The 12,207-nt window shown below is 40.8% G+C and overlaps 1 protein-coding gene across 1 annotated transcript in view; it reads right to left on the reverse strand.

Annotated features, from left to right (window-relative positions):
• Positions 1-938: 938 nt before the first annotated feature.
• nphs1 (NPHS1 adhesion molecule, nephrin) overlaps positions 939-12,207 on the reverse strand; it is a 155,882-nt gene continuing 144,613 nt past the window's right edge. Inside the window, 6 exon segments of the mRNA XM_034173673.1 lie at positions 939-991; positions 5,071-5,095; positions 5,097-5,237; positions 5,290-5,348; positions 5,351-5,413; positions 11,220-11,453. Of these exon segments, the coding sequence (XP_034029564.1) occupies positions 939-991; positions 5,071-5,095; positions 5,097-5,237; positions 5,290-5,348; positions 5,351-5,413; positions 11,220-11,453 (575 nt within the window).

The following is a 12,207-nucleotide window of genomic DNA, read 5'->3' on the forward strand; positions in this document are numbered from 1 at the left end:
GCAGATATATCAGTATCAAAACGTTTTTACTCCATAATATTGACATAGTATCAGCCCCCTCCCAAAATCCATATTAGTTGGGCTCTAATACCAATATCATTACAGTAAAAGATAGATCCAAGTCATGGGATGCTGGTGCGTCCCGCGTGATTGTGAGACTTGGACCCAGTTTCATAAAGCAATCTAATCTTTCAGTCTACTAAACGTAGTTGACTACGGTTAGTCGTCCAACATTATCTATCTCATCACAGTTTCACATCGATGGCTAAACTTGTAGATTGGTCACCTTACGTGAGTCGACGGTTTTCACGGGCATAACGGCCTTGCGTGTGCCTTATGGCCCAGTCACACGGCACACGACAATTCCTGAATGAAGGGAAAAAAGTAAAAAAATCACAGTTCATTGAGAAAAGGTGGATGAAAGAGCTTTATCACCGAATAGCCTACGAATCAAGAGCGCAAAAGGGACGACAGAGGAAACAAAACGAAACCGAAGCTACGTTGATCTTGACGCTTTAAAACGAAATGCGCCTGGAGCCACTGCTGAGCAGTGTGTGTCTACATGTCTGAGTTCCAGGACTCGGCACTGGGACAGAGCTGCAGCTCCTCCACAAAAGTGCTCAAAAACCGGCTTTTGTACTGTGTGAAAACATTCAGCTGGTTGAACGAAGTCAAACGAAAGGCTAACGTTACAAAAACTAAGCAAACGATAAGAAACCATCAAGAATGACAGCAAAAGGAAATACAGAAGAACTGAGGTTTTGTTGCCCTTTATTCAAATTTTACGACAGTTTAAAATCCTGACAAAGCGACCACTACAGGAACAAATCTCAGTGAAGGTTAAATGATGCCAACAAAAGTCAACAAAAGTCCAGATTTCTTGTTTCGTTAGGGCTTTATTGCCCTTCGTAAAAGTGCCGTGTGACTGGGCCATTAACTTACAACTCCCCTTCATTCTTCTTTCTATCCACCATGTCGCCTTCTCTGCCCCCTGGAGTGAGAAGAGAAACACAAAGAAAGAGGCTTAGCAAGAGGAAATTAGTACCTGTAAAGACGAATATTATCTCATAAGCACGGAAACTGATCACAGCTACAACAAAAAGGCTGAACCATGACACTAAATGAAAGACAAGTCATGAAAAATATATGTAAAATCCAGAGGGCAGAAGAAGGTGAGGGATTAAAACTAAAGACAGCGAGGGCAGGAAACTGACAGAAGAACAAATAGAGAGTGACACGGGGAGAGATAAAGGAAGGACATAAGTGAGCAAATGAGATAAAAGATATGGACAAAACCCGAAGTGACAGTTCTGAAGGATGAATTTGGCGGAAGGTTAAAGAATGAGCAGAAGGCGAGGAGACGGACGACAGAGAGATGAGAAGAGAGCAAACGGCTGAGCTGACAGTTACATCATGGTTCTGCGTAATCGTTTTGAATTTCTGAGCGATTTAAAACATTACAATGACAGAAAGTGGCCGGTAGTGAAACATTTTAACATCTGCGGATGAGAATATATTTCCGATGATCTCTGTCATCCCAACTCTTTTTCCACTTTCGTCCAAAGAAAAAACAGTGAATTCAGTGCTAGCGGTAATCCAAACAACCACCGTGAAATACGACGACAGGAGAGCTGCAGCTAGCTCCTAAACAATTAGAAAGATGAATTTAAGGCAAAGAGTGAATGTTAAAGAAGGTGGAAAGAGATGACAAAATGTTGACTGAGACAGACCCAAACACTCTGGAAATTATCTCCAGTGACAAAAGGTGAACAGAGGAATAAAGTATAGGTGGCTGCCATGACAAGCACGGACTCCAGCAGAGCAACATTAGAAGCCTTGGAGGTGCATACATTAACATGATTTAAGTGAACGACGATAGCTACTGGGCAAATAGCAATTTCCAATGCCCTCAAGTGCTTTTTTTTTTCTCCTTCTTGTGGAGAAAAAAGATTACTTTGTGAACCAGAATCATCATCTGTTGGGATTGCATCTGACTCGGGCCTCTCTGGAGCATCTACTGTAGAGAGAATAAGAAGAATAGCATGTCACACCCATAGACTATATGTATTGATGCCTTTATGGTGTCAAATCTCGCGCGTAATCACGTTCTCATTGAGGAGGCCGAGATTTCGTTGTCAGTGTAAACAAGCTTTTGCAGCAACTTGTTTGCAACATTGCGTGTTATGGAGGTGAGTTCAACCAAAATATGTATTTAGATGTTTTAACTAAGATAATAATAATTTGAGTTTTAGAAAAACAACCAACAAAAGCATGTTGCTGTTAGGGTTGTGTGTCATGAATCGGTTTCTTTTTGGGTATCATTAAGAAATTATTCGATCCATCGAATCAATAGCCTTTTTGCTTAACGATTCCCTCATCGGTCCTTCAGAGTGCCATTGTTTTTGGGGGTGTTTGTCAGGAAAATGATCATTCTGTACATTGATTACAGAACCCTGCAGCGGGTCTGTATAATCAACCGTTCTGCAGAGCGGCTTTGCTTGAACCTTGAACCATGAAGCAAGTGCTTTGATCTTCGATCTGCTGCTTTGTTGGTTCTTTGTTTTATTTCGCTTTATCTTAATTTTTTCCCCGCTAAAACCCTAAAGAGCATATGTCTGTGAGTAATATTTACCTTTTTTTGTTAACCGACCTGTTATGGTCTTCTGAAAAAAGTTATAGATGTATTTTATAACTTAAAAACGGGACTCATGCTAACGCATTAGCATGTCTATGGCATTTTCCAATGTTAAAGTTAGCAGTAAGCTGAGCCATTATCAAGCCTCCCTCCCCAGCGCGCAAAGGATTCTGGGATACTCTAAAACTATCAATACTGGACAAAGCCAGTATGACGTCAAGCGTAGGTTGTCTATAGAGACCTGGAACAGGTGATTTGAAGCTCATATTTGGGCATTACCATGTTGGCAGCCCCTCCCATGCTGATTCATGATGAACTTATTAATGCAGAAAGAGGTGAAGTGTGGGAGGCTCAGTGTGTGATGAAAGAAGTCTGAATACGCCCCTCTCCTTGAGTCCAAACCCAGGTTAGATAACAGGCCAGCCTTGGTTCGGGTGTTTATAAAATCATAATTTTGAGGACTTGCGTGGTGGTTTCCCTTACGATTTACATTGGTGTGGACATTAAAAGTTATGAACCGCTTATTTTCTCAGTAATTATACATTAAGTGGACCTAACAGATGAAGCACTATATCAATATCATGGCAAAGCTGGAATCTACTAGAGCAGGGGTGGGCAATCATGTGCCATGAAGGGCCAAGACACTGCAGGTTTTCCTTGCTACCAGGCATCTCAGCAGGTGATTTCAGTGACGATCAGGTGTTTATGTTCAGGGGAGAAGCTCATCAGCAACCCACCTGCTGAGATGATTGGTTGCAAGGAAAACCTGCAGTGTCTCGGCCCTCGATGCCCACCCCTGTACTAGAGTGACAGAATCATGAGTAACACCCCATTCCACAGGGCACCGTTCCATTACGATCCCTCATGATCCAGAAAAAGTGCAAAAACAGGTTGAAACAGCTTACTCAGGCATGCCTTCTATCAGGCTGGCTTATGGAGTACAGACCTGGCAACTGACTGGCTTATAAAGAGCATACTTGGCAACTTGCTCAAAAACTAAAGTAAAGCTGCGCCGGCTGCATTATCAGCCAGAACCACAACAAACTCTGCATTTACTTCAAAATTTTATCCCAATGTAATGGGATAAAATGGCGTCGCCAAATATGTTGAAGGTTAAGACAAGTCGATGTCTGAAGATTACATCTGTGATTCTCTCAGTACTACCAGGCACTTGCAATGGCAATTTCTCCTGGTCAGTGGTGACAAAAGTGATTTCCATTTGCTTCCATTCTAAAGCTATTTAGCCCATGATAGTGTTAGCATGCTAACTCTATCTTTGACCAATTCTCATTTTTGTCCCAAGTGAAAAGTTGAACTCAAAAACAGCTATAAACAGAGGAAAACAAAACCTCGAAATCTTACCAAGTGCATTTCTCTAACTTCTCATCAAGATGTCTAATTAGGGAATAACCCTGTTGTGTCTGATGATTTGCAGATGTTCATGCTGGTTATATGGTCGGAAATTGAACTTTAAAAATAAGTTTTACTGGCGATGCAGAGCCAGTAAAATGGATATTTGTGACTGTATAACAGCATGAACATCCACAAATCATCACACACAACGGGTTATTCCCATTCTAATCCAATTCCATCATTTGCGCAGTTTATTTTTCTGTAGGTAATTCGGTCGGCGAGGCTTACCGTGAGGCAGCGTGGCTCCAACAGTGGTCAGGGTGCGAAGTAACCCATCAAATGTGAAAATGCATCAAATCCATCAAATGTGAAGCAATAATTCTGTGTCAGAATCCACATCAATACTTTGTACGGTAGCTGAAATTCACCATTTCGGCGGCAGCATCGGTACGCGACTTTCTCTCGCTCTCAGCTAACAGCACCATTATGACATCTGTGTAGCAGCACGTGGCAGCCAGTGTTCTCTCGAATTGGTGTCTTGTCACATAAAACGAACAGTTCTGCATCTAACAGTATTGCAGGCATCAGAACACGGTCAGGGCGCGGAGTAATAACATCCAAATGTGCAACAGTGGAATATTTTGCCACTGTTACCCAGATATTATAAGGTCTGAAATCTCATATGATTAACCAATCAGATTTGCAGAAAAATGTAACTGGATTAGAATTACATGTAATAATATCTTGAATTTTTATTCATTTCATTAGCAGATTTTTTTTTTTCACTTGTTACAAGTCATGTAAACAAAAACATGCCAGTGAAACAAGACAAAACTCAAGATATTATTACATGTAATTAGACATCTTGACAAGAAGTTAGAGAAATCCATCGATCCATTTTCAGTACCCGCTTATGTCAATTAAGGGTAACGGGGGGGCTGGAGCCTATCCCAGCAGTCATAGAGTGCGAGGCGGGGTACACCTCGGACAAGTCGTTAGAAATGTGCACTTGGCAAAAATTTTGAGCTTGAAAATCCCCAGAGTTCCCTTTAACTGCCAGGTTGGGGTTACTCCAGACTAACCCTTGGTAGTGATGGTCAGTACCTGTGTTATTATCAGCATAGCCACTCTCTGCCATTGCATTGAGGGCATTGACAGAGAAGTTGTATGTAGTGTGTGGGTGCAGGCCGGTCACAGTGAAGGCAGTTGCTCTGTCCATGTACAGGAAACTGAATGATCCCATCGGTAGCTATCAAACAAAAAGCAACTATCAGTATTGCAAAGTAATTATAAAACAGAGCTTGAAATAAAATGAACCTTATACTGAATCTTTTCTGCAAACAACCATCAAAGCCGGGATCCACTCCAGAGTGACAGAATCATATCTATGAAACACTGGGCGACATGAGGGAGGATCGGGTTGACCTGTATTAAATCAAAGGAATGAGATATGCAGAGTTCATTGTCTCATTGTTCAGCCAGTGAGAATATTGACAAAAAGCAACACTGCTTGACAAATGGATATTTGAGGAAGTACTAAGTGGGTACTGAGGAATTGAGATGTTCCTGTAAGACAGCTGACTGATCATATTTGCCATCTTTGGAAAAATTTAATTTGTCTGAAAACAAATTACTACACTAAAGGTAGTGATTAAAACCTAATAGCTGTGTACAGGCAAGTAATACTTTCTTTAAGAACATAGCAGTCTGCCAAAATCAGAATCGCTCCTGAAGACAATGGTAATGCCCAGACACAAAGCAAAAGGCTAGGTCCTAAGCAGCCATTCATATCACAGAGAGCCATTCCAGCAGGACCCAAGCGTTCTACGGAGAAAGCTCCAGTAATTTACAAAAACTGACATTTAAACCAGTAAATTCAACAGCATGGAGTGCATCTGGAAAGTATTCACAGCACTTAACATTTTCCACATTTTGTTATGTTACGGCCTTATTCCAAAATGGAGTAAATTCACTTTTCCCTCAAAATTCTACTCACAACACCACATAATGACAACATGAAATATGTTTTTTTTTTTTGCAATTTTTTTAAAAATAAAAAACTAAAAAAAAAATCACGTGTACAAAGTATTCACACCTTTTGCTCAGTACTTTGTTGATGCACCTTTGACAGCAATTACAGCTTCAAGTCTTCTTCAATATGATGCCACAAGCGTGGTGCACCTATCTTTGGGCAGTTTTGCTCATTCATCTTTGCAGCACCTCATCAGGTTGGATGGGGAGTGTCAGTACACAGCCATTTTCACATCTCTCCAGAGATGTTCAATCAAATTCAGGTCTGGGCTCTGGCTGGGCCACTCAAGGACATTCACAGAGTTGTCCTGAAGCCACTCCTTTGATATCTTGGCTGTGTGCTTAGGGACATTGTTCTGCTGAAAGATGAACCGTTGCCCCAGTCTGAGGTCACGAGCGGAGCAGGTTTTCATCCAGGATGTCTCTGTACATTGCTGCATTCATCTTTCCCTCAATTCCTGCCGCTGAAAAACATTCCCACAGCATGATGCTGCCCCCACCATGTGGGATGGGATGGTATTGGCTAGGTAATGAGCAGGGTCTGGTTTCCTTCAAACATCAAACCTGGCAATTATGCCAAAGAGTTCAATCTTTGTCCCATCAGACCTGAGAATTTTTGTTTCTCCAGGTGCCTTTTGACAACTCCAGGTAGGCTGTCATGTGCCTTTTACTAAGGAGTGGCTTCCATCTGGCCACTCTACCATACAGGCCTGATTGGTGGATTACTGCAGAGATGGTTGTCCTTCTGGAAGGTTCTCCTCTCTCCATAGAGGAATGCTGGAGCTCTGACAGAGTGACCATCAGGTTCTTGGTCACATCCCTGGCTCACCTGTCTATATATAAGGTCCCACAGTTGACAGTGCCTGTCAGAGCACAAACCAAGCATGAAGTCAAAGGAATTGTCTGTAGACCTCCGAGACAGGATTGTCTCAAGGCACAAATCTGGTGAAGGGTACAGAAACATTTCTACTGCTTTGAGGGTCCCAATGAGCACAGTGAGCTTCATCATCTGTAAATGGAAGAAGTTCAGATCCACCAGGACTCTTCCTAGAGCTGGCCGCCTGTCAACACTGAGCTATCGGGGGAGAAGGGCCTTACTCAGGAGCTGACCAAGAACCCGATGGTCACTCTGTCAAAGCTCCAGCAAAAATGAATTTGCTCCATTTTGAAATAAGGCTATAACATACCAAAATATGGAAAACATGAAGCGTTTGTGAATACTTTCTGGAAGCACGGTATGCCCACAGTATACCACAGATCGGCAACAACAAAAAAACCACCTGTTTTTTCTCCTAGGTAGTTTGACTGATTCACACCAAACTTGGCATGTGAATGAAAGGCACTCCTGGAATTTCCCTTAAAGGGTTTGTTTTGACAAAAGTGAAGGTCACTGGGTGCACATATAGAGTTGAGTTGTGGAATAGCGTGAGGTGAAATTTCCTAAAGGTTAGCCACTGTCTGTCTGCTTGTTGGCCTACTCCCTAACTCCCAGGTCCTTTTGCTGATTTCTGCCAAACTTGGTATGTCAATTAATAGCAGGGGTGGTGGTCAAGTGGTTAATGCACTTTGTTTCAGTGCAGAAGGTTCCCGGTTTGAATCCCACCCCTGCCACATTTCTCCATGTAATGTGGAGCTGCGTCAGGAAGGGCATCTGACATAAAACTTGTGCCAATTCAACATGCAGATCCACCTTGGATTTGCTGTGGCGACCCTGAGTGCAAACAAGGGAGCAGCTGAAGGGACTTACTTGGTATGTCAATTAATGTTGACCCCACAATTCAATCTAGCAAAAATCAAGGTGAGGGAATTCAATTTTAACCAGATTTGGACAAAACGTAGCATGCATTTACCATATTTTCCGGAGTATAAGTCACTGTTTTTTTGTTGTTGTTGTTGTTTTTTTACTTATTTGGGAGGGCCTGCAATGTATACTCCAGTCCAACTTATTTACTGAAAATTCACAAGTTTGTTATTAATGATAGTAATTATAATGACTATTTGTATAGAATTTTCCCAAGAATCAAAGCACTAAACAAAATAAACTCCAATAACAAAAGAATAAATGCCAGTAATAAAAAATACACTACAACAATGCACAAAAATCCCAAATTAAAGAACTCATAACCAGTGATGCCGGTAACGCATTACTTAGTAACGCGTTACTCTAATCTGACCACTTTTTTTAGTAACAAGTAATCTAACACGTTAATCTTTCCAAATCAGTAATCAGATTAAAGTCACTTCTCCAAGTCACTGTGCGTTACTATTATTTTTGCATTTTCGGTCGATAACAGCATTAAACTTGGTCCGTGGGCAGGGGGTCGCGGTTCGACTGAACTACACACTTTAAGCGAGCTGTGAGCTTTTTATCCACGGTTTTCTGCAACAGCTACAACTCGTCCTCACCTCTTAAAGCGCGATGACAACAGCACACCTGCACTGAGCTTTACAAAGACATTTTTATGCTTTTCTTTCTCCGAGCCGCTCCGTATCTGCTCGCTAAAAACAGCTGATCCTCCGCGACGCGTCAACAACTAACACTATTTTCCACTCAAATGCACATAAACTCTCTTTCTGAGGACCACATGATGTGAAAACACAATAAAACCTTCTTACCTGTAAATCTGGTCATGTTTTCTGCATAAATAAATGTTATCCATTCTTTGTGCTCAAACACCAAAGCAGGGGCGAATCCAGATGGAATGGGGGTGTGGGGCAAGGATGTGCCCCCCACAACACCCCTAGATTAAAGGTCCAGTTTTGAAGCCTTTTTTTTTACTACAACTACTAATACTACTTATAATAATAATAATTTCGACAAGTAAAATGTTGAGAGAATTTAAATGTTAGAATGAATTTAATAGTTACATTTATAAACAATGTAGGTTAGAAATTGCAAGTTTTACTGTTACAGTGCTGTCAACAGTTAAATATGAGGTCAAGAAAGAGGTCTTTATTTTACTTTTTATAAAACACGTATTTCTTTTCATTGAAGCCAAAAAGGGTGACTATAAAGTGAGTTTTGGCAAAACAGGTATCACTGTCATGTTGAGGTGGCAGAGGGTTGTTGTCGACAGCTGGGGAAAGTAACTAAAAAAGTAACTAGTAATCTAACTTAGTTACTTTTCCAATTGAGTAATCAGTAAAGCAACTAAGTTACTTTTTCAAGGAGTAATCAGTAATCAGTAATTGGATTACTTTTTCAAAGTAACTGTGGCAACACTGGTCATAACCCACAAAAAGGTGTGATTTAGATTCTGGTGCAACATATGTATGTTTTTTTCTCTCTCTCTCTCTTTAAGGGGCATTTTTTGACAGGTGCCACTTATACTCTAGAAAAAACAGTAGGTGCATTCCTGAATTACACTGGCAAGATCAGCCATAGAATAATTGTTTGGGTGAAGGTCAAGGTCATTTCAGTCAGTCAGATTACTGTACTACTAACTGTCTTCATGCTAATGGGTACTACTGCCTAGTGTTCTATGCACTACATGCTTGAAAAGAAAATGTTTTTGACAGCAATATCTTTGCATATTTATACTGCAGCACTCAATCTTTTTCTATCTTTCTGCTGCTCTTTGTTGTCTGAATGATTAGGAAACATGGGCAGAGACTGCACAACCCTCTCAGAGCCAAGTGGCTGATTTGTCCAATTTATTCAGCCAAAGTCGTGCAATGAAGGATGAAGCCTTTTGATTATTGTCGATATTTTGTAGAAAGATCAAAGGAGGCTAACCAGGCTTTCAGCCTGACATGGGGCGCTGTTTCTTTCACAGTTGTGAAGAAACTGTGGATTATTGTGTGTGTGGAGCACAGAAAAAAGAAAGGTGGTTTCAGGGGCAGAAGGCATAGGATCGTCAAGGAGAGAAGGAGGAGAGGTTGTTGAGCAGCAACACGGGGGATGCGCTGCTCGTCCCTGGCTTCAGGCTGCAACCTAGTTTGTACAGTAAATAATTCCCACTATCAGCTCCACTCGGAAGATTTCAGACCAAACAGGTCAGTCTTATTTGGATCTCTTTTCCTTCACAGCCCAAAAATCACCATGCTAGTTTATTAAAAAAAAAAAAAAACCTTTTTTTTCTCTCAGGCGCTCAAATGATAAGAAAGCATTTAAAATTTATTATCACTGTGTCAGATTAATTATGAATATTCACAGCATTTAAAAGATGAATTGGGGGGAAAAACAAGGCCAATACGGGGTTGTATTTCATGGTTATTATGGCTGATATTAAATGTGAAAATTGTGCTCAGGGTTGGACAGTGTGAATGATGATGGTGGTGGTGGTGCTGGTGTGTGGATACACGAGTAGCTTGAAGGCAAAAAAAAAAGAAGAGAATTGCATTTGTGCAGCAGGATCAGAGGCAGAAGTGAAGAAGTGCTATAAGCGCAGAGATAAGGTGGAGATGAATGGAGTAAATTCCTCACAGGACTGATACTGAGGAGTAACAACTCTCTCCGGTTTACAGAATTCTGCCTGTTTAAGGGCCCTCCCACACTATTGTAATGATGCTGCAACGAGCCGATAACCCGCTCACAAGGTAGAATAGACACAATTATTTTGAGATGCTGCCAAATGATGGCCAAAGGGAAACTTGCACTCTGCTGCCAAGTATGTGATGTGTATAATCCTTACGTTTTGTGTGGCCTAATCCTTGACTTTGATCATTTGCCATTCAGTTACGGCTGCATTTCACAATTTTTTTGACAGCTTGTAAAAACTCCAACACCAGCCTGTCCTCCTGTGTTCTTAGAGTTGTTGCTGTCAACCTCTCTGCAGATTAGCTTTTTAAACTTTTCAGTAGACACTGTGAGCATCCTACTGGAGTTGTACTTTTGAGAGATGAGTCACTTTTTTTTTAGTTTGTTCTATCAAAATAACAGTGTGAAAACTAAAAGTTGTAACAAGTTGAACAGTGGTTATTTCACCCACAAATGGCCTCTTTGCTACTTTTGTATTAACATCAAAATGTTGAATAATACGTATGTTTTAAACATCTGTGCTGCTGCAACACTCAAAGTGCACAGTTACATTGGGGCCTTGACATTTGGGGCAGCCCCTGCTGCCCACAAGCAATCATTACACTCAATCTTGACTAATAATCTCCCTGATTTGTCCCTTAAGGATCAATTACTGCCAATTGTTAAAACATTTTTTTTTAATTGGAAAAGTTATTTGTTGTTATTCCACCACCGTTTCACCTATATACAGGGGTGTGTGCAGCACCTGCTTCTTCCTCGGATCAACAATCATTTCTTTGGTCTTGTCTGCATTTAATAAAAGATTGTTGTAATGATACCAGGCCACAAGCTCAGCCACCTCCTTCCTGTATGCTGTCTCTTCCCCGCCATTGATCAGACCAATGACTGTAGTATTGTCGGCAAACTTGATGATACTGGTGTTTTTCTGAGAGGTCACACAGTTGTGTGTGAAGACTGTGTACAGGAGGGGACACAGCACACAGCCCTGGGGGACCCCAGTGTTCACTGTTCTTGTGCTGTTCTTATGTACGTAATATCTGAAACCTGATGGATGGTTAGTCAACACTGCTTTGATGATGGATAGGAGTGAGCCTGGTTGTCAGATTTTTCCCAAAGAAATGTGCGAGATAAGACAAACAGTTAATTTATGATTGTTTCACACCGGTTGTGTTCTAAATCTCCAGCAACTTGGTCAAACCTCCCCATAACCCTGCCATTAGGAATGTGCATGATTCAGTCTTAAAAGAAAAGAAGAGTGAGAGAAATGGACCAGTGGTGTATAGAGTGAATGAGGTAAGACTGAGAGAGAGAAAGAGAGAGCGATTTTTTCTGTATGGAATATACAAGATCAGAGAAATAAAGTCCTGTTTCATAATGGTCACATTCTAAAAGTGATATTACAAGGTTACAAGCCCACACAACTCTGCAGCAAGGATTTTGTATGAATGTAATGTCTCTGTCAGTAAGTGTAGTTAAAGAAAGGGGCATGTATTGTGAAATGTGCTTGCTTTTCAGATCCTTACTATGCCAGCGTCACCAAGGTCACAGCTGTTTTAAATAATTTCATTGACAGCAAATGTTCAATATGCACTTATTTGAGTCTCTTTTTTCACTTTTAAATTTTAAAATAACCAAGTCATAATCTGGTTATAAATATTTAAAAAGAAATATATAAATTATTTAACTGTTTTACTTTTTATTAATAATA

Source organism: Thalassophryne amazonica, chromosome 7 (assembly GCF_902500255.1).
Source record: "Thalassophryne amazonica chromosome 7, fThaAma1.1, whole genome shotgun sequence".
In the NCBI taxonomy this organism is placed as follows: Eukaryota; Metazoa; Chordata; class Actinopteri; order Batrachoidiformes; family Batrachoididae; genus Thalassophryne; species Thalassophryne amazonica.